The sequence below is a fragment of the Sinocyclocheilus rhinocerous genome, unplaced genomic scaffold, assembly GCF_001515625.1.
Source record: "Sinocyclocheilus rhinocerous isolate Xijiao unplaced genomic scaffold, SAMN03320098_v1.1 scaffold1338, whole genome shotgun sequence".
Taxonomy (NCBI): Eukaryota; Metazoa; Chordata; class Actinopteri; order Cypriniformes; family Cyprinidae; genus Sinocyclocheilus; species Sinocyclocheilus rhinocerous.
In genome coordinates this window covers 331,168-357,306 of record NW_015632722.1, presented here as the reverse complement: position 1 = coordinate 357,306, position 26,139 = coordinate 331,168, and the positions used below count along the sequence as shown (strand labels likewise).

The 26,139-nt window shown below is 36.7% G+C and overlaps 4 protein-coding genes across 7 annotated transcripts in view; 3 read left to right on the top strand and 1 right to left on the bottom strand.

Annotated features, from left to right (window-relative positions):
* LOC107742824 (ankyrin repeat and IBR domain-containing protein 1) overlaps positions 1-9,421 on the top strand; it is a 30,626-nt gene extending 21,205 nt beyond the window's left edge. For 2 of the 3 annotated variants that reach the window (XM_016555875.1, XM_016555876.1), the window contains exons 10-21: positions 786-874; positions 1,072-1,202; positions 2,513-2,647; positions 2,899-2,985; positions 3,088-3,154; positions 3,296-3,441; positions 3,933-4,111; positions 4,485-4,536; positions 4,745-4,819; positions 5,716-5,836; positions 5,962-6,005; positions 6,848-9,421. In XM_016555875.1, coding sequence (XP_016411361.1) covers positions 786-874; positions 1,072-1,202; positions 2,513-2,647; positions 2,899-2,985; positions 3,088-3,154; positions 3,296-3,441; positions 3,933-4,111; positions 4,485-4,536; positions 4,745-4,819; positions 5,716-5,836; positions 5,962-6,005; positions 6,848-7,591 — 1,870 coding nt within the window. In that variant the 3' untranslated portion in view covers positions 7,592-9,421. The remainder of the gene's footprint in view (positions 1-785; positions 875-1,071; positions 1,203-2,512; positions 2,648-2,898; positions 2,986-3,087; positions 3,155-3,295; positions 3,442-3,932; positions 4,112-4,484; positions 4,537-4,744; positions 4,820-5,715; positions 5,837-5,961; positions 6,006-6,847) is intronic. The other variant, XM_016555877.1, reaches the window with a different exon arrangement.
* Positions 9,422-14,992: 5,571 nt separating this feature from the next.
* On the top strand, positions 14,993-18,138 carry LOC107742821 (protein naked cuticle homolog 2-like). Its single transcript, XM_016555872.1, has 7 exons — positions 14,993-15,337; positions 15,425-15,451; positions 15,536-15,588; positions 16,423-16,558; positions 16,694-16,778; positions 17,237-17,361; positions 17,540-18,138. The coding sequence occupies exons 1-7, from the start codon at positions 15,313-15,315 to the stop codon at positions 17,833-17,835; spliced, it is 747 nt and encodes a 248-aa protein (XP_016411358.1). The 5' UTR covers positions 14,993-15,312; the 3' UTR covers positions 17,836-18,138.
* A 1,624-nt stretch (positions 18,139-19,762) lies between these two features.
* Positions 19,763-23,661, top strand: LOC107742820 (leucine-rich repeat-containing protein 14B-like). The gene is made up of 3 exons (XM_016555871.1): positions 19,763-21,197; positions 22,803-23,162; positions 23,249-23,661. Exons 1-3 carry the CDS (start codon positions 20,293-20,295, stop codon positions 23,562-23,564), a joined length of 1,581 nt encoding a protein of 526 aa, XP_016411357.1. The 5' UTR covers positions 19,763-20,292; the 3' UTR covers positions 23,565-23,661.
* Positions 23,662-24,548: 887 nt separating this feature from the next.
* Positions 24,549-26,139, bottom strand: part of LOC107742822 (cytochrome b-c1 complex subunit 7-like) — an 8,035-nt gene continuing 6,444 nt past the window's right edge. For both annotated transcript variants that reach the window (XM_016555874.1, XM_016555873.1), the window contains exon 4: positions 24,549-24,740. In XM_016555874.1, the coding sequence (XP_016411360.1) occupies positions 24,663-24,740 (78 nt within the window). In that variant the 3' untranslated portion in view covers positions 24,549-24,662. The remainder of the gene's footprint in view (positions 24,741-26,139) is intronic.

The window sequence follows — 26,139 nt, the reverse complement described above, 5'->3', positions numbered from 1 at the left end:
CTATCAGTACTTTTTTACTTAAGTACATAAAAAATCGAGTACTTTAGTACTTTCACTCGAGTAAAATTGAAAAAGGAGTACTTTTACTTTTACTGGAGTAATATTTTATTATACGTATCTGTACTTTTACTCAAGCACTTGATTTGTGTACTTCGTCCACCACTGATAACTGCTTTGGTTGCGAGTGGTCTAATGTTTAGGAGCCCAAACTTTAAAAATGTTTTTTGTTCATTTATTTTACATTTTTGTGGTTTAATCACGATCAGATTTTTTCTAGATCCTGCATTAAATTTATATTTTGACCTCACTATTCGGGGAACAGACACAGTCTTTATAGATTGGACAGCACAAGTACTTCTATCATTTAAGCGGGTAGAACACAAGTCATCAGGGCAGTTATTTGAGATTTGACTTACTAGTCATATTGTGATTTCATTCTCATTACTGTAATACAGTAATTCATTAAAAATGCAGTAAAACACTTAAAACCAAAAATAAAAAAAGAATAGAAAAACGAAATGCTTTAAAAGTGAATAAAAAACAATTAAACTTGTACATAATATAATACTGTACTTTTTTTCCCCCATTTACTTTTTTGTACATTTATAGGAATGAGAGCTCGGGTCTGGTGGATATAAAAACCCTTAATGGTCTTAAAAATAAATGTTATTTTCTTTAAAATACAATATATTGTTTCTTTTGATTTTGATGGGATAATCCTAATGTTCATCCTCGAAAATGCCATCAAAGCACTGTTAATGTTTATCTCTCGGGTTTCTTCTCAGGGAGTGTCTTGGGGATGCTCATGAACCCTGTGACTGTGAGACATGGAAGATGTGGCTGGAGAAAGTGTCTGAAATGAAGCCTGAAGAATGTAGGAGCTCCAGACTTTTCACATTTTTTAAATTCTGAATATTTTGAATATAATAATTTTAAATAATTCATCCTGGCCATGCATTTAATCTTTACCGTGCATGATCATTTGACCTGCATCTTTACTTAATGGATGTTCATGATATATAACCTGCTGCTGTAGGTTTTAATATTGAGCTCCTCTCTGTCTCTGAGCAGTGGCTGGTGTGAGTGAAGCCTATGAAGATGCTGCCAACTGCCTGTGGCTACTCAGCAACTCTAAACCTTGTGCCAACTGCAAATCCCCCATCCAGAAAAATGAAGGCTGTAATCACATGCAGTGCGCGAAGGTCAGTACAGAATGGAGTACCTGAACAAAAACATTCCCATCCATTCGAATGTCAGCCCGCTAAATTGTGACTGTCTGATGATTATCAGCTGATACATTGACGACTAATAAGATCAGATGTTGGAAAATTTATTCTATCAACGGAGAAGTTGGTAATCACACATGAATGGCACATTTATTAAGGACCAATATTTGGCTCCTGGAATTAAAAATCGGGGACATTTTTACCCTATGAGTGCATTTGTTTTTAACTATATAAAAACACAGCATGCTATCCATTATTGTTAAAAACATCAATTTAATCAATTAATTTAAAGGAAATAAAGATTTTTTTAGAATAGTTTTTATAAATAGTTTTGTGATATTCAGTACAACAGCATAATAGTGATTGCAATATTATTTTTAAACAATTTTTAATACAATTTCTCAATTAATGTAATGTAGAGTATTTGCATTTTAAACAAAACATGACCAGCTATTTTATTTATAAGAAATAATATTGTTATAAGAAATATCAGCACTGTTAGAAAACTGCTTGGTCAATCAAATTAAAGGACTGGTATATTATTTTATTTAACAGATAAAAGAAATTCAAATTTGGCCAATTGTCAAATTTGGCAATTTTGACATTTTTAGATTCTAAGCTAAAGGAAACTCAACAGACTGAAAAGATTAAGCTGATGTTTTTTGAGATGTTATTAGACTTAAAATAACTAACTTCTGTCATAATGTGCTTGTCCATATGCACAGACATTGACATACTATTTGTTCTATAATGTACAATGTAATGTAATGTCGGAATTATAAAATCTCTTACAGATATCATATGAGTGTTTGAATGTGTTTGACCCTGACACAAGATGTATGTGTAATGCAAAACAGCCTTTTGACGTCAGAGGCAGGTGTTTGAACAAAGGCAGTGCTGAGGCCCTCACTGTTATTTTCTTAATGAAGGCTTAACTAAGGTTTTGAGTGACGGGCAGGGGGCAGGGGAAGCTATTCACGCCACCAGCACGTGGAAGAAAGGCAACGTCACACGCTCACAAAAACGAATGTTGAATGCACACTCGTGCCTGGATGGCTATTTATATTGTGAAATAAAATATCTCGTACTATCTGGCCCATGGTTGCTTTAGTACACTACTTTGTTGATTAGTAACACAGATTGAAATCTGTTGCTGGTTTATAAGACAGTCAGGGTTGATTGTATAATTCAAAACAATCTCTAAATCAACTTTATAGCTGCTTAGTGCTTGATCCTGTTTGATGAGTTCTGTTTTGCTCTACTTTCTCATCTGGATCTCTCTGTAGTGCAAGTATGATTTCTGCTGGATTTGTCTTGAGGAATGGAAGAAACACAGCTCCTCTACTGGAGGATACTATCGCTGCACGCGCTACGAGGTCATCCAACAGGTGGAGGAACAGTCCAAGGAGATGACTGTGGAGGTACTCGTTACACACATGACAGCCGTTGACTTGGATCTTTTGTGATTTGTTTGTGGACTTCTGTGAATGGTGCTAGTGAATAAAGGGCAGGAAAGTCTCAAAACACCAAACATTTACTTTCCAGGCTCATATTTCTCATGCGTAAAAAGTAACAAAACCGGTTCTGTGCTTTTGTTCTGAGTTTATATGTGGCTATGAGCTTGAATTTCCATCAGGAAGTCTCTTTTGCTTTTATGTTTGTGTCCTCGCAGGTAGAAAAAAAGCACAAGAGTTTTCAGGAACTTGACCGTTTTATGCATTATTACACACGATACAAGAATCATGAACACAGTTACCAGGTAGGAATATTTATGTAATGAATGTCTTTAAAACATTCCAGTTGAGTGATTGGCTCACTATTTGTTGACAATCATTCATCAAAGGTACTTCTTTTAAATTAGTTAGAAGAACGACTCCTGAAAACAGCCAAAGAAAAGATGGAACAACTGAGCAAAGCTTTCATTGGAAGTGAGTAGAACATATTTCACATGCACTATACGTGCCTTTAGTTTTAAGGGTGATGTAGTATGTTCTTATAAACAGGTGTGTGGTGTATTTTGAATAATAGGCCTAAATATGTAAAAATGTCAATGTATCTGTTTCTTCAAGGGGAAGGAGCCCCACCTGACACCACCTTCATTGAGGATGGTGTGCATGAACTTCTCAAGACCCGACGCATCCTTAAGTGCTCTTATCCGTATAGTTTCTTCTTGGAGCCCAAAAGCACAAAGAAAGAAATATTTGAACTTATGCAGGTACTGAGATTGATATCTATTTACCACTTAAGAGAAGCAATGATTTGTTTCTGTTAGGGCTGCACGATTATGACAAAAATCATATTGTCGATTATTAATTACGATTATCACAATTTACATTGAATGATGTTTATACCATTGTTTGATGCAACTGCATGCTGTATTTTTATATGAAAATAAACAAGCTGAAAACACTCTAACTGAAATACTTTTAGTGCTTTATGGTATTATAGTGTTATACTAAAACTAAAATTTAAAACAATGAAAAAAACCTTAAGATAACATGTAGAAAAAAAAAAAAAGCATCTTAAGCACACAGAATAACATAAGTGGCTTTGAACAATTAATTGCCGCTTTGAACGATTACGTAATTGTGGCATCCATAATTGTAATCGCGATAAGAAATTTGATTAATTGTGCAGCCCTAGTTTCTGTTGAACCTTCTCTTGCACAACATACTGTTGTGTTTCGTCTTTCTCCAACATGTGCAGACTGATTTAGAGATGGTCACCGAAGACCTTGCTCAGAAGGTGAACAGGCCTTACCTCCGCACCCCTCGCCATAAGATCATCAGTGCCACGTATCTGGTGCAGCAGAAGAGACGGGAGTTCTTGGCCTCTGTGGCTCGAGGTGTCGCTCCAAATGATTCTCCCGAGGCTCCCCGCCGCAGGTAAATCCTTGTGCTGCCATTTCCACCATTTTTATAAGCTCTATGGTTTAACGTTTGAAAGCAAAGAAATTAAGACAGCCATAAGTATTATAATTTTTCTGTTTTGTAAAATAAATGTATTATTATTTTTATTATTATATAGTATATTAAATGGTATTATTACTATAGTAAAGGAATTATATATTTATTGGTTTTATTTTATATTAAAAAAAACTTAACTTTGTAACTTGCACTGTAATAGTATTATAATATTATTATATTAATATGGTTAATGTCCACAAAAACAGGATATTACCTTGGCACCATGTCCAAAATATATTATACACACAGAAATAAAACCCTACAGCCACCGTACTTTTTTCCACTTTTGCAGTTTTGCTGGTGGGACGTGGGACTGGGAGTATCTGGGATTTGCCTCTCCTGAGGTATTACTGCATCACTGTTGCTGTGTTTACATTTTTCTTCTGTTTTAACTAACCTCTGCTATTGCAAAGCTCACACAGCCAGCTAGAGTTGTAGCTCACAAAACTGTTAATGCCCTCTGATCCTCTGGGATGTCCTTGTAATAATGTAAGAGAGTTGTGTGTTGCTGTAAAGTACTAGCAGTCACTGAATCTCATTCTGTGTCCAAAGATGGTGAGGAATCACCCAGTACGGGGATCAAATGCACAGCGTGAGTGCAATTACAATCCAGGAGGCCAGCCGCAGGTACTGCTGAAGACAAAATAACAAAATATTCTTAAAAATTTGGCAGCATTAATTTTATAGTCATTCATATGTCCTCTGACATTATAGATATTATGCTGTTAAAATAAATGTAATCCGGTGTTTAGTTGTTAAGGCTGGTCATCTCCTGGAATATTCCTGATAAAGGACTATGCTGTTACTCAACTCAAATGCTCAAATAAACCAGAATTCCTGTCCTGTTGTCAACTTCACCGTTCTTGAAATGTGGACACTGTTGTAGGTTGCTTTGTCATGCATTCAGTTTGCCTGTGTGAATGATCTGTATTCAGTCTTTCTAACAACTGCAAAACTATTATAATATTGGCTTTTTTCTATTTTCTTCTTTTTTTCAAATGTCTAAATACAGTGGCCTCAAAAAGGATTCGGACACTCAATCACACTTAAAAAGTATAAATTCTATTGCAATGGATAATTACATATTAGGTATAAACTAACATCAGCATTCTAAACTGTTGTCATGTTGTAAATTCATACAAGTGTCCTTGCAGAATAACCACCGGTGTAGTTCATTGTATTAACCATGAACATGCTCTACTACATTTTCACTAAAACCATGTTTAGACATTTTGTTGTATAATTCCAAGAAATTAATTTTCAAGTGTGATGTAAGTGTCCAAATATGTTGTAGGGTCTCTGTAATTAAAATTTTATTTTAATGCATATTAGTAGTATGGATTAGAGACACAGGCCACAGTTTTCAAATAGGCATTTTATTCATTGCTTGTAATATTAAAGTTAATCAGTATTCCTGTGAGAGTCTGTCCATTGTTTTAAGGATCTGTCCATTACTTAATAACTGCTCCTTGACAAGAAACCATGCATTATTGTAATTAAACTGAGGATGATGGTTCCTGCAGGAATACTCAGAGTTCCAGTACAGACGGAGACACAGGCAGCGGCGTAGAGGAGACCTACTCAGACTGCACAGCCTCCGCAGTAACACCCCTGAACCGCATGACTCCAGTGACAACACTTCAGGTACAGCTCCTGACGGCAATAATGACCCCACATAATGTTAGGATAGAAATAACTAAAAGAGCTGCTTTATGTCAGTGTTACTAAGTTTACTAAGAAATGTATGTATGTCCAACTTGTGTCTACAGAAACACATGAGGGAGGCAGTACACAAAGACATGGGATCTCCATGGTGAATATACTGTTTATATGTAAAGATTTTCGAATGTGTGATGTGTTCATTTTTGCACAATTATTTGTTTTGGTCATATTTTTGTATTTTGATTAAAATAATTTGGTTACTATTTCATGTTTTCATTTGTCAAATTGACTATAAAATGGCATCTAAATTTAGTCAACCAAAAATGCAAAATTAAACAAAATAGTAAATGCATTTTCATAAACCAGAAAACATTTTATATGCTGTTTAAACATGAACCAACACTTAAAAACATACACTGCCAAAATTTGGGGTTGGTAGGATTTTTTGAATGTTTTTGAAAGAAGCTTCTTATGCTCACCAAGGCTGCATTTATTTGATCAAAAGCATGTTAAAACAGTATTGTGAAATGTTGCTACAATTTAAATAGCTGTTTTCTATTAGAATATATTTTCAAATGTATTTTATTCCTGTGATGGCAAAGCTGAATTTTCAGCAGCCATTACTTTGGTCTCTAGTGTCACATGATCCTTCAGAAATCATTCTGACATGCTGAAACATTTCTTATCAATGTTAAAAACAGTTGTGCTCCCTAATATTTTTATAGAAGCTGTGATGCATTTATTTTGGAATTATTTGATTGATTGAAGGCTAAAAAGCAGCATTTATTTGAAATGGAAATATTAGGTAACATTATTAATGTCTTAATGTCACTTTTTAATGCATCTTTGCTGAATAAAAGTAATAATTTATTAAAACAAACGAACCAAAAAAAACTTAGTGACCCCACACGTTTGAACGATGGCGTAGTTCCTTCACTCAAAAACGAGTCAAAGAGCATGTATTGAGAATTTGAACCCTTTTTATCTCCTCAGGCACTTGGGTCTCTGGATGAGGATGACCCCAATATTTTGTTGGCTATTCAGCTGTCCCTACAGGAGTCCGGGCTGGCCTTGGACCCTGAGCCTCAGGATGTGCTAAGTAACGATGCCTCTGTAGGTGCCAGTGGTTCCTCTCTGCCCTCTAGACTGGATTCTGCCCCACATACTGGGGATCCCCCCCGAGCTTCCATGAGCAGCTCTGAGCTTCTGGAGCTGGGAGACAGCCTTATGAGACTGGGCAACATTACCAGCCACTATACACCCTTTAACATGAGTTCCTACCCTGATGCCTTGGGTAACGCCTTCACCCCTAGTGACCCAGACTGCCTGGACCCTTCCACCAATGCCAACCTGCTTGGCAACATTATGGCCTGGTTCCATGATATGAATCCACAGAGCATTGCACTGATTCCCTCAGCCACCTCAGATGCCAGTCCTGAGCCTCCCGTTTTTGGAGAGGGACAACCTGCCAAATCCCAGGATGAGGAGAATGAGGTGGGGAGTCCTGAGCAGGGTTCCCTATCGCTAATGAAAGAGAGCGCAGGCATGATGGCATCACAACTTTTGGAACTAGAATGTGTTGATGATGCACAACCTCCTAAAGCAGAGCCAGACTTGGAGGGTATGGGCAGCAGTGTAGATCTCCCTAACGCAGTTCGTCCTGAGAGCAGTACTGATCAGGATCCGCAGGTAACTGACCTCTCCTTAGAGTGGGAGGAAGAAGTGCACCTCGTGTGAGGAAAAAGTCTAATTATTGTTTACCAACTGAGTGCTCTTATTGTGCCAAAACACTAAATAAAATCAAAACTGCACGTTCGGAAATGGAGAAGAGTGAACAAGGTGCAGTGGGGTTAGACGGGACTTGTCTTGGTTGTGTGTTGCACCACGTCTGGTGGAAGAAACAAGAAAATGTGGTCAGATTCAAGGTGATGAGAGAAGAGTGGGTCTCATTCACTAACCGTATTTGTGTGTGTGTGTGTGTGAATGTTTTTGAACAGAAAATTCATTAATATCTTAGCACTTGGATTTTTTTTCTACATTTAGCATAAAATTTAGAACCAACTAAAACTGCACACGTATGTAAAAATAAGTCCTGGTGGCCTTAGAAACTCGAAATGGTTTAAGCCGAAAAGTTTTACATGTAATTGGACATTTGAACAACTAAGAGAACCAAAAATTTAGCATTAAAAAATTACAAGCATTAGATCTGGAATCGGTTCTGCATAAAAATGTGTTATTATTTTGTATTTTAAAAGCCATTAAATGGCTTGACATGTTTATGTAGAATAATCTGGATTTATTAACATTAGAAAGACAGTAAGATCAAATTTATGTGCATACCTGTTGTGAGTAATCGGTGGAAATTTTGTGTAACAACCTTTTTTGTGCACATAAGAACACGGTTATGAGTGAATGTTGTGAAGTATTAAAGTCACAATGAAATGGAAGTAGCGACAGGTGTTTTCTTGCATATTGCGGTGTACATCCGAAAGAAAAAAAAAAAATTAGGTTGGGCCTTGGTTATATCCATTGTTGTGTTGATTGGATGGAAGCAGATCTGAATATGAGCTTGCAGTCGATTGTAAGAAATAGGCGAGGTTTAAGCGTGCTAAGTGATTGGAGAAGTAAACATACTTCATCATAGAGAAGTCTGTCATTTTCATTGGAAGATCCAGTTATGACATCTCGATTAAGATTTACAAGGTGTTTGTTTCAAACCAATCGATGCCACTTTGGCCATCTCTCAAAATCTTGCTGTGGGTGGGTGCCATGAGAGAAAGATCCATTTGTATTAGATTGGAAATTCATTCTTTTTTACAAGTTCAAATGAACAGAAATTAAATGGATGAATTTTTGACTTGACGGTTGTATTTTTCTGAAAAGAAAAAGGAATGTTTATGTTCAGAAGAAGAGACATGAAAGCATCAATGCAATGTTTCTTGGCTCTTACAGTTACTGTGAAAAATTGTGAGATCAGAATTAAGATAGGAACTTTTTGCCTTTTATGAGTTCTTTGCCCTATTTTGATTTTTAGTTTTACAGCTCTCCTATTTAGCCATGCCAATTTGTTGCTTTATTTAAAAACACTAATGTTCTTTTCATTTAATGTAAGTCACATTTAATGCAAGTGCAGAGTGCACAATACACATCTCATGTTATAAATGAGTGTTTTGAAATCTTCGAACTGTTACTGCTTGTTAAAAACTTTAAAAACAGATTGTCCTGCAGAAGACCTTGTTTGCTTCCAAAAGGTTACACTTCATGTAAATTTACACTCCTGAAAATATTATGACATTTATTACCTTATCTATTGTGACTACTACACAATACCTCTGATTATCCTGTGTTGTGTATTTCATTTGGGCTCATTGCTAACGCATATATGCATAAAGACACTTCACAGGTCTTCTGAAGCAATAGAGAGATTACAACAGTACTTTTCCTTATTTCGTTTGTGTGCCGAACTCAGTCATATACATAGAAAGTCATTCTCATATACGGCATAGGTGGCCAAACTGACGCATCTGTTAAAGGGATAGTTCACCCAAAAATGAAAATTCTGTCATTATTTGCGTCACCCTAGTGCCATTTTAGAGAGTATCCACTGAACGTAAACAGCATATGCTGTTTTGTGTCAGTTGCGTCACGCGGATACGCTGTTTACGTCATTTACGCTTTGATTTGAACAGAAACAACGTATCCGCGTGGCGCAGCCAGCTGACACAAAACAGTGTACGCAATTTTCGTTCAGTGGATACTCTCTAAAATGAAATTAATGACAGAATTTTCATTTTTGGGTGAACTATTCCTTTAAACAATTATTAAACCTTTGCAGAATGCCAATCACACCCCTCTCTGACGAAACATACTGTGCAGTAACGGAGAGGGTTTTCAAGGAATATTCCAGGTTAAATGTAACTTAAGATTTATAGACAGCATCTGTGACATGCTATCGGTTACCACCATCATCTCTTAGTTTGTACAAAAAAAAGCAATGCATTTAAAATGTAACTCTTAACACTGTCGATACTAGATCTTAAAGGGGTCATATGATGCGATTTCATTTTTTCCTTTCTCTTTGGAGTGTTCCAAGCTCTCGGTGCATAAAGAAGATCTGTAAAGGGGGCGTAAGATTTCCGTCTCACGCTTGAGGTATTTGGCCAATCACAACGCACTGGATAGCTGGCTAATCAGAGCACACCTCGCTTTTCAGACCGATTAGTTTTGTAAAAATCGACGCGTTTCAAAAAGGCGGGGCATAGAAGAGAAACAATAATGTACAGTATGTGGAAAATAATGTGTTTTTTTAACTTTAAACCGCATAAACACATTTCATTACACCAAATACACAAAATAATGTTCTTTTTAGCAGCATCATATGACCCCTTTAAAGTGTATTTAAACCAGGATATTAATCTAACAGTCATAAGTAGCTTGATTTCTATTTCTGATACATAATTTTTTGGAAAGTCTTAGATGTGGGGAAGAGATTGTTTTTTCTTTCTTTGTTCTTTAATTCTACTGTGCTCATCAGTGTGCCTTTTTGTACTTTTTCTTATTTATATACATGTTACCTAATTATGTTAGTGTTTGCTGTGTCAGTCAAATGCAATCAACCTTACATACTCATGAATTGCTAAAAAAATTCAATTTCTACCTTCACTTGCTAAAAAGTATGTTTCTTTTTTCAGACTGGATAGTTTTTGGTTCATGTTGACAACAGCCTCATGTTTTGTATTACACTGAACAGGTTGCCATGTTTTGATTGTCTCTATTACAACATTACAGTTAGAAAGGTCTATCGCTCTAGAAAGGTGTCATTATGATATAAGGGAAAAGAAAGAATAGATGATGTAGAGTTAGTGATTACAGTTGGTGTATTTAGTTGATGTATGTTTTCTTTGTTTTTTCCAGAAAATTTAGCAAAAATTTTGGTGGTCCGTTTTTACATTTTTGACCTTCGATTAAATCATCTTGTGTAGTAATGACCAGTTTTTACATCATCTTTTTTTTTTTTTTTTTTTTACTGAAGTATTTATGGTGGTGGTATTTTATATCTTCTTCCTTTTTTTTTTTTTGGAAATGTGACCATTAACCTTGCTTTGTCATTTGCACTTTCATAGACTATACTTGATACATTCCCAGTTTGTATGATGTGTAGCCAATAAACAGAAAGTATTGGTAAAGGTTTGCTTGGATTAAAAGTTTAAAGTGCAGTCCTGTTTTGTTGTGGTTCATGAAAAAAATCTAATGCAATATACAGTACTTGCTTTCTCAAAATATGACACAAACAGCGCCCTCCAGTGATTTTTTTTTTCTTGACAGATTAAAAAAAAAAAAATAAGAATAGCGGATTTTTATTTTAAAATGCTCAATTTCTTCTCTTGGATTTTTTATTTATTTATTTATTTTATTTATTTATTTTTTTAGAACAGAGTAAGGTGAGGTACATCATCCGCTGGACACCACTCTCTCGTGAATGCGCATACGACAGTTAGCGGAAGTTAGAGATTAAGGTTTATAAAGTTGTAAATATGGATATTTTTCTTACACAAACTCATCGCATTGCTTCGGAAGGCCTTTATTAACCCCACGGAGCCATGTGGATTTCTTTTATAATGGATGGGTGCAATTTTTTTAGATTTTAAATTTTGGACTCCCATTATAAAGCATGGATTAGCCTGACCATTGTTTAATAAAACTCTGATTGTATTCGTCTAAAAGAAGAAAGCCATATACATCTAGGATGGCTTGAGGGTAAGTAAATCATGGGGTAATTTTCATTTTTGGGTGAACTAACCCTTTAACTGTAAGATCACAAATCATAGACATTTCAATGCTGCTCTTTTTGAATGTTTCTGTACAATGTGTCATGATAGGCCTATAGCTTCTCTTGGTCTACATTAATTGAAATGTGTAATTTTTTTTTACTATCTTGGTTTAATATTCAAGGCCAGGAGGAGTGTTTGGGAAACTTGTTTGGAAACGGTCAGTATTTAATTTTTGGTGCCACTAGTGTGAATGTGTATGTTTGAATGTGTATGTGTATGTTAGCTGCTCACATAGTTCCGAGTTCTCAGGGTTCAGCACACTGTTGTGACATCATAATGGAGATTCTGTTCTGGCAGCTCTAAACTGCTGCTCTGACTCTTGTCTTCTGTTGGTGTGTTAGGAGTGAAAAGATCGAAAGATACTTTCGTGACTTTCTGCAGATATTGACGACAAATACTAAATTCACTTGCAGCATTCACTGTCCACAATGGCACTGTTCAGCAGTGTATTTAGACAACTTTTTGAGCATTTTGCTCACTTTTTGCATAGATGGGAGACTCCTCAGAGGGCACAGCAGTGTGCAGCGCAAGAATGGGCGCTGGAAAGAGAGGTAAAAAGAAAGGTGAAGAATGAGAAATAAATGAGGGAGGAAGTCATCAAAACAAGGCTGAAGAAGCGAGAGAGACACTCAGCCTTGAAAAGATGTAGGAGAGGGGAAATGTGCATCAGAAAAAAAAGAAAGTCTGCCAAATTCAGAAAGATGCAGAGTCTAGAAAAGTTGGTGGAGGGAGGAAGTGAGCATAGAGAGGTTGGAGAAAAGAAAAAGAAGAGAAAACTGAAGGAACAAAAGACCACTGAGCCAACTCCACTTCTTGTGGAGGTCAAACCTCAGCAAACTCTAGTCAGTCCTCCAGTGAGATCTTCCTTCTTGAAGCCAATAGAGGGAGAACTTCCAATGCTTCAAAGTGTCTCTGAACATCTCACTCTACCAGCCGCTCGCTTCAAGCCCCTGCCGCCAATGACCAAACCACCCATGCGGCCTCAAAAGCCAGCTCCTGCACCTGAGGAAGTGTCCCTGCCATGTTCTCCTCTTCAAGTGGATCCCCCCAAACCGTTGGCTTTTCCTCCACGTCCCACTCCAGCACATGATGAACTCTTTTCTCTCCGACACTCCCAAGTGCATCCTCCCAAACGACTGGTGGTTCCTCCGAGCTTTGTTGATCTGCATTGTTCACCAACTCAAGTGTGTCCTCCCAGCCTGGTGAAGCCTCAGCCGTCCACTTCTTCCCTGTTTGAGCCGCCTCCACAACTCCTGCTCATTGACATAGAGGATGAGGAGAACGAGTATGTGGAGTACACAGGGAAGACCATCCGGGCCCGTGACTTACTCAAGTCTGAACGCCCTCGACCGCTGGAGGCTGAAACGAATCCAAGAAAAATGGTTGCTTGGTTGGAGAGTGAAAGCGAGGTGCGGGAGGAAGTGTGGGCGAGTGAAGTGGTGGAGGTCCAGGGATGTGAGGAAGATCATCCCAATGAAGTGGGAGACTCCAAAGCCATTCAAGGCCATTCGGATATCCCTTCTCAGAAAAAGAAGCAAATGATGGATGAGCACATGATGAAGCTGCTCTGCGTAAGCTCTCCTGAAGGTTCCAAGAATGAGACCCAGCAAAATGTGAACATCCAGGAAGAGCAACAGAGCAAAAGAAAAGTGGCACTTGTTCTGTTCACCTGGGTAGAGTATAAACCCAAGAAAATGGAGGAGAAGAAAATACGGAATGAGAAGGAGCAAAGAGAAAAAAGGTTGCTGCTTGCATGCTACAGGAATGATCCAAAACTGAAGCACTTGTTGATCAACAAGCACAACTGCAACTACTGCTCCTCTGAATAAAGATCAGGGTCTCCAAAATGCCTGCTTCACCTTTAACCTACTACACATTTCTGTGCACAAATTTAAAAAAAACTGTGCAAACTAAAAGCTGAAAGATCAATGACTCTTCCTAACTCTTATAAAATAATAAAACGCATTTAATGTTTAAATGTTTCATATGATAGCACGTTTATTATGAACTGAATTTTTAACCTTTTTTTAATAACCTTGTTCATAACTGGTACAGCAGCAGAAAGTGAATGATTCATTACCGTTTACTTCAGTTTCAATTTTTCTTTCAGTGGTTTAATGTTCATGTGCAGAATTTCCTGATTTCACACTAGACGGACAATTAATCCTCTACCATAGTCTGTTCCGTTTTTATTTGTGTTTCTTGTTAAAACTTTTCATTTGATTTGGGTGAGAGGTAAGTTCACATGTAAATTCATTATACTGTCTCTGATATGGAATTAGTGGCTCAAATTTTTGTCTTGGTCTGTAGGTCAAGCAAAATTCACAGGAAGCACTTGCATGTGAGATGTTTGATTCTTCCAATATATCCAGTACATCACTTGCACCTTTCTTCCCCTGCACTTTGTTGATTTTTCAGAGCAGTTCTTTCCTCGGATTAACAGGTACAGGGTAAAAAATAGCAGTTGCATTTAATCTAATCTCACTAATTATGTGGCTGTTTGTTCATTGTTTTTCAGATCTACACATCCAGTAATTCTTCATTCTCAGTGGACAGTCTTCCAGAATGGCCCATACTGGTTCTTTCATTGGCTCGTCTGTGTCTGTTTCATATTTCATCTGCTCTGATCTCCCTGCACACACTGTGAAGTGAGGCTTATAGTAGCAAAGTTATAGTGATTATCGTGATCATTTTTGCAGTAACAAGTGTGATAACACTAGAGAGAGAGAGAGAGAGAGAGAGAATAAAACAGATCTCCTTTCTATTTCGTGATACGTTAGGTGGACAGTCTTCCAGAATGGCCCATACTGGTTCTTTCATTGGCTCGTCTGTGTCTGTTTCATATTTCATCTGCTCTGATCTCCCTGCACACACTGTGAAGTGAGGCTTATAGTAGCAAAGTTATAGTGATTATCGTGATCATTTTTGCAGTAACAAGTGTGATAACACTAGAGAGAGAGAGAGAGAGAATAAAACAGATCTCCTTTCTATTTCGTGATACGTTATCTCAAGACATCACCAGATGGCGCTACAATGTAATGGCTGTTTGATTGATGAAAAGCATTGCAACTGTTATTTTGTATAACGAAATGCAGTAAAGTTAAAAACAATTTTTAAACATATTATTTTGCATTTCGGTGTCTCAAAGCTAAAAAATATATATATATTTGGTCTGAAAAGGTTATGTTGTGTTTAATTTGAAACACAATCGGTCATTTTTAAGAGCTTGCTGAAAATTGCGAGATTCAAGTGAATCTCTCTGAAGAGGAGAAATGAGAAATAAATAAACCGAAAATGTAGTTTTAGGAATATGGTCTAATGTTTGGATAATAATTCTCATGCAGATTTGACCAGGCTGTCGAATAAATAAAGTGGGTTAAAACTGAAGGAGGTGCACATCGTCAAAGGGGAGGGTAAGTCGAGTTGCGGTTCCTCCACAGCGAGAGAGCGAGCGTGAAGCAAATTCTCACGGAAGAGTTTCCCAAACTTCTTTCAGTCTCCGGCAATAATATGGACAGACTTGAATGGAAACATGCATATCCGGCTCCACTTCATTTATGGCACAGAAGATGACACAGTTGTTTCTGAAATGACAGCTCGTTAGTTCTTTCCATAAGTGAAATCAACATGGGAAAACTGCAATCGAAACCTGGTAAGACACTTTGCGAATATCATGCCAGATGCTACAATTTATCAAGCGGCTTTATTCTCATTCTTGTTTTCTCGTTTTTTTTTCTAGCCTGTAAACGGAGAGAGAATCCAGAGGGTAAGGTGATGCATGTATAATTTTGTTATCCATAAAGCTGTTACATAAGAAAATGTTATTAAATGGACATTTGTGTTGTAATAGGAGATGTTTTCAAGGAGGCTGACTGTACTGGTGAAGTGGACAGAAACAAGCAGGTAAAGGTGACAATTCAGGACAGATTTAAGTTAACTGCCACTCTACACCACATCTATATGAGTGCATATTTAAAGGGGGTCATATGATGCGATTTCAAGTTTTCCTTTCTCTTTGGAGTGTTACAAACTGTTCGTGAATAGATAAGATCCCTAAAGTTGCAAAGACTAAAGTCTCAAACCCAAAGAGATATTCTTTATAAAAGTTACGACTCGTCCACGCCCCCCTAAAACGCCTCGTTCAAACACGCCCCCACATGTCTGTCATGATGTGGGAAGATTTGCATAACACCGCCCAAATGTTCACGCAAAGAAAGACGGCATAACTTTATTGTTGCTGCCACCGCACGCGTTTCAGAAAGGCGGGGCATAGAGGAGAAACAATAATGTACAGTATGTGGAAAATAATGTTTTTTGAACCTTAAACAGCATAAACACATTTCATTACACCAAATACACCAAATAATGTTCTTTTTAGCAACGTCATATGACCCCTTTAAATGGTAACCAAGAGTGCTTTGCTAAAACTTTACTCAAAATTTGAGAATTGTTTTCTGAGCTGTAGGATATCTTGATCAATAAACATATTGTCATGCTGATACATAAATTATTGCAAATCCTTCCATTGTTGTGCTGTTGATATAACGACAAGGAGTGTAATGTGTCTGTCATGGATGAAAATCTGCAAGAGTGGATGATTACATTGTATGATTTGGACAACAATGGGAAAATAACCAGAGAGGTAAAGCTCAGTATCGACAGAAGACCTACCATCTCATTAAAGTGATAAACAATCATTTAGCTATTGGTGAGTTTCTCTCGTTGTGTTTGTTGCAGAATATGTTGAGCCTGATGCAAACGATCTGTGAGGTGGTTGAGGCATCAGTCAAACAGCTGGTGCTTAGCAATGCCACAACCCTGCATGTGAAGCTGAGTGTCACTTCATTAACCGGCAGAAAAGGCAACAGAAAAGGTGAAGACTGAACCTATCATGATAAACAAATGGTCTCATCTGCTTGGTTAAGGCAGTGTTTGATCGCTCTGCTGAAATAATCTTGTTATAATGCAATGTTACTCACTTAATTTTTTTACTTTTGTACTCCTTGAGATCGGGATGCTGGAATGTCTCAAAATGAGCGGGGTCAAATGGAGGATGTAGTACGGTGTGCAGAGAGCCTTCATTCTCAGATCAGGTGATTTTTTATTTTTTATAGTCTTCAGTATATGAGTGAATCATAAGTTTTTCTTGAGAAATATTTATATAAGAAATTAGAAGTATTTACCCAGTGGAACAAAATGATAACAAAATGACTAAAATTATAGTTAAAATTCAGTGTTATTTTAGTATTAATGAATTACTAATAAAGTATTTATTAATATTTTCATATATTAATTATATTTCAGTTTTCAATTTAATTTGAGTTCTTTAGTTTATTTTTTGCTAATTTTTAATTAAAATGTTAGTAATCATAGTGCTTATTTCAGCTATTTGCCAACATTTCTAATTTTAATAATTTTATTTTATTTTAAGCTTTATTTCAATTAATGAAACATTTTTAAATAGTTTTAGTTAACAATAACACCACTGTTACCAACACTATGATACAATATTTAATAATGTGATTTCTGTTCAATGATTTTCTTCTGTCAGACAACTGAACTCGGATCACTTGGGTGTTTCAGAGAGGAAGCATTACTCCGTAGATGAAAACACAGAACGTAGGAATCACTATCTGGATCTGGCTGGAATTGAGAACTATACTTCTCAATTTGAAGGTGATAGTTTAATATTTATTCTCTGCTTTTCGGCAAGATATTTTTCATAAGGCCAGTGAAAATCGCTGTTTTATGAAAGCCAGTTTTATTCTAAGTTTTATTCAGTTTTACTGTATTCTAATTCTAGAAGACTAGATGTTTAGAGCTTCCTTAAATATAATTTATGTGACTATCATAGCTCCAGAAACATGTGCTGAGGAGCAGCCTCAGGATGGCTCTTCCTGTAACCATCATCGTCGCTCTCAACCAGAGACCTGCAGCCCTGTGGAGTCATCTGGAAAATCCATTCCTTTCCTCAGGTCACTCCGCAACCACAGCAAGTCTGTCCGTTATAGTGGAGCCTCAACCAAACCCAGCAAGCTCCATGGGCATCACCCTATGACCTGGTGCCATCCATCCCAACAGCAGCAACAGCAACCTCTGCTGTACAGCTCCAGCAAACGCACCCGTGCCCGAGCAAGAGCCCAGAAGTAACCATGACAGAGAATTACAGCCCGGGCCAGCTGTTCCTCCTGGGGGTTTTATGCCTGTTCCTCAAAGACATGAACACCATCATCATCATGAGCACCACCATCACCACCATTACCACCCTGATTAAGAGTTCTGAAAAACTCCTGAATGACTGACCGAGTAGCAAACTCTCATAAGCAGTGTTATTATTATTATTTTTTTGTAAAAACAAACATGCAGGTGGTTCATCTGCCAAACATACAAAGCTGGATTATTTCAGCAATAAAAGGGGCTGAACCACTTTTTTCAATGATATGAGAACTGCACCTGCACAAAAATATAATCTCAGTCAGCAGAATGAGTCTGCATTCATTATGTTGGTATGCAGCTCCTCCATGTGGTTATAAACGGAATAGTCCAAACTGGTTTCATCCCTAGATTATAGTGCATTTGGAGGACTTTACTTTTTGGTTTGGAAAACGTATAATGTTAGTATATGGTTAATTCTAAAAATAATGATTGTAATATTTGCGTTTGTGTGTGTAACGCACTTTTTTCCTCAGGAATGTGCTGGCTAGACTATGTAGATATGACCACTCCTATTGTATGTTATATGTATATCACTGTTCCCATTAATGTAGTTTTAAGTCAGCTTGCTTATTATATTCATAGGCTGCAATCAGTGTTTTTTTTCTAAACCAAAGGTAGTCTTTTCAATCATATTGCATGTTTATGTTCTGAATAGAGCTGCTAATATTATATTATAAAATGCCATGCTTTATTGCTGACATCATGGTTAAAACAACAAAACACAATGTACCAAGCTAAATAAAGATTTAGCTTCAATTTTTTTCCCTCACATTTACTATAAGTAGGTTAATTTTCATGGGTGAAAACCAGTCAATAAGAATCCATGTGATTGGGAGTTTTTAAGGTGCATTCACATTATCGGAAATTCATCAAAATTTTGCAGACAAAAATAGGATCTGTTTTCCATTGTCAATAGTGTACCAATGCATCTAGCACTGCTCACACAGTAACTTTATAACCAAGCAGCTTTCTCTGGGTCAGTGTAGCAAATTTACGTGACCAGCTATATCTGTGTGAGAACGTTATTATAAAATGCCATGCTTTATTGCTGACATCATGGTTAAAACAACAAAACACAATGTACCAAGCTAAATAAAGATTTAGCTTCAATTTTTTTTCCCTCACATTTACTATAAGTAGGTTAATTTTCATGGGTGAAAACCAGTAAATAAGAATCCATGTGATTGGGAGTTTTTAAGGTGCATTCACATTATCGGAAATTCATCAAAATTTTGCAGACAAAAATAGGATCTGTTTTCCATTGTCAATAGTGTAGCAATGCATCTAGCACTGCTCACACAGTAACTTTATAACCAAGCAGCTTTCTCTGGGTCAGTGTAGCAAATTTTCGTGACCAGCTATATCTGTGTGAGAACGTATCCCCGTCCTCATACCAAACTCATGATTGTGAGGATTCTTATGGAAATGACTGGATTTTGCTCACAAAGCTTAGCAAAGCAACAGTAAACGTCACGGGACCTTTAAAGGGAAGGAAGATGGGAAGAAAAATTATATTTCAATGCTTTTGCATTCACTTGCAAAAATATTGTTCCCCTGAAAAACAAAACAAAACCTTTGCTTCCCCTTGAGAAAAATTGTGTTTACGTACAAAACATTTGCATTCTTTTACAAAACTATTGTAATCCCTGATAAACATTGCATTCGCTCGTAAAAATATTTTCTTCCCGCCCACATATTGTGAAAGTTCTGACAGCAAAAATGTTGATGAACACTATTTTGTGAGCAAGCGAACTAAAAATATTAATTTTCCTCCCATTAATTTTTTTTCACCATTCACCATCACCATGTTCCTTGAGGGGCTCCGTAAGAAGTTCCCCACATATACTTTGCTCATGTTTAAGTTGGCCATACAAATTTAGTATGTTGACAAAGAAAATTGTTTGGTTTTAAGGTGCCTAATGTGTGAGTGGTGCTCCATGCATTGCTAAACTTTTAACAAAAGACATTTTGCAGCACCTTTCCTTTAACCTTTTTTTCAGGAATTTTTGAAAATATATCCTAAAAATATATTTATGGCACAATTACGTTAGATTTAACACAATTCTCAATGGTTAACCCAGAAAATACCACATTTTTCCTACAGCCACAGAATGTAACCATTGATGGTCACACGTAAGAGACTTCTTTTTTTCTTTCCAGCCATCCAAAATCTAAATGCTGTTAGTCATGAGAGTATGAGACAGCTGCTTCTATAAATAACTAACCCCCTCTTGACTATCCCCCCTCATGCTCTCGCTCAGCACTCTTCTATTCTTGGCTTGACACACATGTATATGTTGGTTGAAAGAGGGCAGAAGAAACACTCCACGTCTCCTAAAGGCTGACAGCTCCAAGAAGATTCCCTGATCTTGAGAGCTGACAAACACAGCCATGAAGAGCTTGAAGTTCCTAGCAGCCGAGGGCTTTGTTCAAACCGGCCCAAATGCATGTAAGAATCTCCACTGCTTGTCATATAATCTCTACCCAATCCTCTTCAAAGCCAGCTATCTGCGTGAAGAGGCCTCAATGCTCCACGACTTGGTCCAGACGTGGCCTCTGACAGAGCTCAACTTGCGCAAACTATTGGGCAGGACAGTGGACTGTCCAGACGATCTCACGTCCCGCACCTGCAGGCTCTGTCTGGAGGCCATTCTCACAGGTCTGAGGGATTATGTGCTTCAAGCTCCAAGCACGTATACAAAAATGCTACGTGTGGTGGATCTAATTGGTCTGCAAGACATAGAACACCAGGTCTGTCCCTGCAGACGGACTCTTGGCCGTTGGGCACGAACTGAACTACTTACCCGCATGTGCTACGAGACTATGGTGTCCATGCAGGCCGGCCAAGCAGCACCATCAGCGATTGATGTGGAGGTAGATGTCCGCTTGGATGCTTTTGTTACTGGAAGGAACTACGGGGTGGTGGCTCAGGCTCTGTTGCTGCGCAGACATTGCCCGTTAAAGCTGCACTTCGTAGGCCTGCGTGTGGACTCGCTGAGCCTCAGGAACCTCTTTTACCTCCTGAAGCTGGTGGAATCACATGGCCTGCAGAAGCTGGAAGTGGTGCACAATGTACATCTGGAGGCTCCACACATTGAGGTACTGCTCTCCCAGCTGAAGTTCCCTCAGCTGCGCTCGCTCACGTTTCCTGCTCAGGCTTTGAATGTACACAGATTGGCTCTGGAAGACCAAGGCCTCATGGGAGTTCTGGGTGAGCTGATGAGCAAACTGACTGAACTGAGAGAGCTCTATCTGGGGTTCTCCACTCTTACAGGGCATCTGAGGAAACTGCTGAGGTAAGGACTATAAAACCAAAATGTGACCACAGCTGCCATTTAAACTCATACACATAGGTCATATATACACTAGTTTGGGGTCAGTAAATGTTTTTTTTTTTTTTTTTTTTAAGTCTTATGTTCACCAAGGCTGCAATTATCTGATAAAAATATTGTATGTTTTTTTTTTTTTTTTTTGTGAAATTCAAATTATTTAATTCAAAATAACTATTTTCTATTTTAATATATTTAAAAATGTAATTTATTGCTGTGCTGGCAAAGCTGAATTTTCAGCAGCCATTACTCCAGTCTCCAGTGTCACATGATCCTTCACTCTATTAGAAAATAATTCTAATATGCTGATTTGGTGCTTAAGAAACATTTCTTATTATAATGTTGAAAATAGTGCTGCTTAATATTTTTGTGTAAACCATGATACACTTTTTTTTTTTACTGACAGCCTTTTGGATGGTAGTGTATAAGGTATCTTTCACTTAGATATAAGATCTGACAGTCTTATTTGACTGTTTGCAGTATAATCAACTGTTTATCAAGCCATGTCTTGCATGTTGTTGTTATTGTTGCATATTTGTTGTGTAACTGCTAGTCTGCAGACAGCTGTCCCATTGCAAACTCAAAGTAGGCCAGGACATGACTCTGGCAACACAATATGTTCTATATTTACTGTAAATAGCAGCACACGTGCCTTATAATAGTCAAAGCATCACGTGTCATAGGTGCTGATGCATAAGATATTAATTCACCCCAGAAGCAGATGTAGCATGTTTAATAATATTCCTGAGACGTTATATGGATTTAATAGTGAAGTATAAGTTTCCTGTTGTATATAATAGATTTGTATATATATACACTACTGTTAGAGATTTTGAGGTCATTAATTTTTAAAAAGAAATAATACTTCTATTCATCAAAGGTGCATTACATTGATAAAGTGGCAATAAAGACATTTATAATGTAACAAAAAAAATCAAATAAATGCTGATCTTTTGAACCTCCTATTCATCAGAGTAAAATTATGGTTTCCACAAAAAATGAAACGGCACAATGGTTTTTAACATTGATTATAGAAACAATAAAAATAAAATAAATGTTTTTTTTTAATTATTATTATTATTTCTAAAGGATCATGTGACACTGAAGACTAGTAATGGCTGCTGAAAATTCATCTTTGCCACCATTTAAAAAATATTAAAATAGTAAACAGTTATTTTAAATATTAATAATATTTCACAATATTACCCCTTTATTTTTGTATTTTTGATCAAATAAATGCAGTCTTGGTAAGTATAAGACTTCTAGATGTATAGATCATGTGCAGCAGAGTTGCAAAAATCTTTATTGCTCAATCACTCAACTTTTTTTCAGAGATCTCAATGCAGCATTTTGTCAAATTGTTTAAATTAATAAAAAATTTTTTTTTAATATTAATATATACATAATATTATATAATATAACATGTGATTCATTGATAGTATTGTTTACTGAATTTAGTGTAAATTCCAGTGTTGCAGTTTGATGCTTAATCTTAATTGGCTTAATCTTAATTACTCACTTGTTTTGAGTAACTATAATCTGTTTGTTTGTATTATCTGTTTGTTTTGCCAGTCCACTGAACACTCCGCTGGAGTGTATCGAGTTGGCGAACTGCAGTCTTAATGCAGTGGACATGGCCTACTTCGCCAACAGCCTGCACAGTGAGCACATAGTACAGCTGGACCTGAGTGGTCATGAGGTAGCTGACCTGTTCCCCAACACCTTCCGGAAGCTTCTGCATCGCTGTTGTGCCACACTCACTAGTGTGAGTCTGGAGGAGTGTGGACTGGATGATGACAAACTGGATCTGCTCACCCTAGCACTGACACCCTGTCACAGGCTACAGGAATTGAAGATCCTGGGTAATCCACTGAGCACAGCTGCTCTGCACCATCTTTTTAATATGCTGGCTCTGGGTTTTCCTGCATTAAGGTAAAAACCGTGTTCATTGTTGTTAACTATTTAGCTATTTGGTTGTTTTTCTTGTAATTTGATTTGTATTATGTATTGTCTCACAGATATGTTGAGCTGCCGGTCCCTCGTGACTGTTATCCTGAAGGTGTAACCTACCCACTGGATGAAAGCACGCTGATCAATTACGACAGGGAGAAGTTCCAGCAAGCCAGAACTGAACTTATTGGCATCCTAGAGAGGGAGGGAAAAGGACATATAAAAGTCTGCACACCTTTATTTGGAGCCTATGATCCTGACATCAACGAGACGAGCAATGAGCTGGGAGTCTCCATGCTGCACTCCTTCAACAGTGTCATAGGCAACTTCATTGACACGGTCAACAGTGTTACCCAACGGAGAGAGCAACAAATGATGGAGTAAGACATTCAAACTCAATGAGAAATTGTTTCAGCATTGTTAACACAAATAAATGTTATTTGAGCAGCAAATCAGTATATTAGAATGATTTCTGAAGGAGCATGTGCCACTGAAGACTGGAGTAATGGCTGCTGAAAATCCAGCTTTGCCGTCACATGAATAAATGACATTTTAAAAATATATTCAAATAAAAAGTTATTTTAAATTTAAATTTCACAATATTACTTTTTACAGTACTTTTGATCAAATAAATGTGGCTTTGAGCAGGAGACTTTTTTCAAAAATCTTACCAACTCCAAACGTACAGAAAGAACTAAAGTATTAAGGGCTGCAATTAATATTTGCTGTTTAAAGCGTTAGAAATAATGCGTAACACAATACTTGCAGTACTAGTGCTGTATCGAGAGGCTCACTAAACACTAAATAAAAGGCATAATTAAATGTGACTGTTCATTTAAAATTTTTATTATTAGTCAATTTTGATGTTCTATAATTGTAAAAAAAAATCTGATAATATGCAGTTAAGGCCTGGATTTGTTATACTGTAATGTTGAACAGCTAGAATTTATTTATTATATCCAAAAAAAAAAAGACATTTATGGCTGTGTAAAGCATTAATAACATATACTCAGTATTTCAGTATCAGTAGTGGTATCATTGACACTGGCCTTCATTTATAGTACTTAAATGCCATTACATACCATGCATAACAGGATTTATTTGTGATCGTACTTTTGTAACTGATGAAAGGTTAACTATTTAGGTTAACTAATTTTACTGTATGAATGTTTGACATTTTTAAATGTCAAAGTCACTGTATTTTGTGCATTTACTGTTTTTAAAGTAAGTCTGTATTTAAATAAATAGCCTTATCTTTGGAGTCTACTGTATCATCCCATTAAACTGTCTTTGAAAGACTTATTGACTGTACAACACATGATATTTTTCCTTTCAAGGAAAAAAAAACAACAGGCATTTGAAGACTTGTATCAGAAAGGAAATTTTAATAAGTATAGGGACTCATCACATAATACATTTTCTCTTAAATACAAGACACCAGACATCACACCAATAATGAGCTTTAGTCTCATCACATGCATCCTACTTCTTCGCCCACTCCTCTTTTTCCTTCCTTTCATGAACAACCTCCTCCAGATAGGGCTCAAGGTAATGCACATCCTACAAGGAACAATATGAATTGTTCAAAACATTTGAAGCAGATGTACATTAACAAATCACATATGTTAACCCCATAAATAATATCTAATTAATAAAAAAAATAATAGTGAAGAATAAAATCCTATACAGAAAAATTTTAAATGAGTACTTCCTTATGACTCATACACTACATTCTGAAATGTGCAAATGCACAAAAATTGTTTTTCATTCTTGACACTCAGTGGCTGTCCCTATTCCCTTATTATATGAAAAACAGCGCATGCATGCTTTTCAAACAATCTACGTTTGTCAGGGTTCCCACTCTTTCATGAACACCAGATTCAAGGACTTTTTAAAGCACCATTTATTTTATATCAAGCACCTATCAAATTCACACCCCAGAATATGTAGAGTCATGAAAGACCTTACAGTACTTAACATTTCACTTACACTTAACATTTACATTAAACATTTCAGAGTAATAATGTTTTGAATGTGTAGGTTTCATACATTTAGACCGTTTTGAGCAGTTGTGTTCAAAGGAATTTAATGAAATCCATTGAAGTCAGTACTGGTGATAAATAAAATTCAATTTCTAAAATATTGATAAAATATGCATCAAACTGATTTTTGCTGTAGTTCTTGTACAAGATTTAAATTTGAAAATTTCTAAATTTTTAAATTAATAAAAAGTGGTTAAATGTTATAAAACCTGTTAACATAAAAAATTTGCACATGCACTCAAAAGATACGTTAATCATTAATAAATAAACTCAAGTCAAAACAATTTTGTAAATTACTTTTTATTGTAAATCCCATTTTTTCATCTTTGACCTAGGAATGCAGCTCAAACATGCAGCTGCTCAAAACGTCAGTATTTTTTGAAAATATTTCATGAGCATTTTAAACCTTGTACATTGTACAAAAAAATATAAAGAAAAGAAATTAAAAAAAGAGGACTTTCTATTTGCTTTTAAACTGTAAACGCTTTTCACTAAGCTGTTTTTTCCAAGTTCTACATTTTCTCTTTAGCTCCATGTTGCAGTAAGTTTTGGGAGATAATTTTTAGTCCATCTCCTATCCTGAAAAGTCTATCTTGCAGAGACTGACAAAAATGAGCTCCTAAAACTTACTGCCAGATTCTGGAAGATCAATTCTTCAAACAGTGGTACAAGAGGAAGTGGTGCTGGTTCTTCAAGAGTCACTCTCAACTTATCTGTCCATAAAGCCTATAAAAATAGTCTTCATGTATTTCACAACACTAGGGGTCATCTTTTAGGATTTTTTACCCAAGCAAGGTCTCTGAGAACCTGACACCTTGTAATTCTGGGGACTCAAGGAAGGTTGCAGTTCTGGAAAATAGTGGCACTGGAGACTAAAAGGTTCCTGATGGTTTCACACTTAATTCTTCACATTAATT

Coding starts and splice junctions, on each gene's coding strand:
- LOC107742820 (XM_016555871.1), top strand. CDS start 20,293: ATGAAGAGCTTGAAGTTCCTAGCAGCCGAGGGCTTTGTTCAAACCGGC. Junction 21,198..22,802: donor CATCTGAGGAAACTGCTGAG/GTAAGGACTATA, acceptor TTGTTTTGCCAG/TCCACTGAACACTCCGCTGG. Junction 23,163..23,248: donor CTGGGTTTTCCTGCATTAAG/GTAAAAACCGTG, acceptor ATTGTCTCACAG/ATATGTTGAGCTGCCGGTCC.
- LOC107742821 (XM_016555872.1), top strand. CDS start 15,313: ATGGGAAAACTGCAATCGAAACCTG. Junction 16,779..17,236: donor AGCCTTCATTCTCAGATCAG/GTGATTTTTTAT, acceptor TTCTTCTGTCAG/ACAACTGAACTCGGATCACT. Junction 17,362..17,539: donor CTATACTTCTCAATTTGAAG/GTGATAGTTTAA, acceptor TGACTATCATAG/CTCCAGAAACATGTGCTGAG.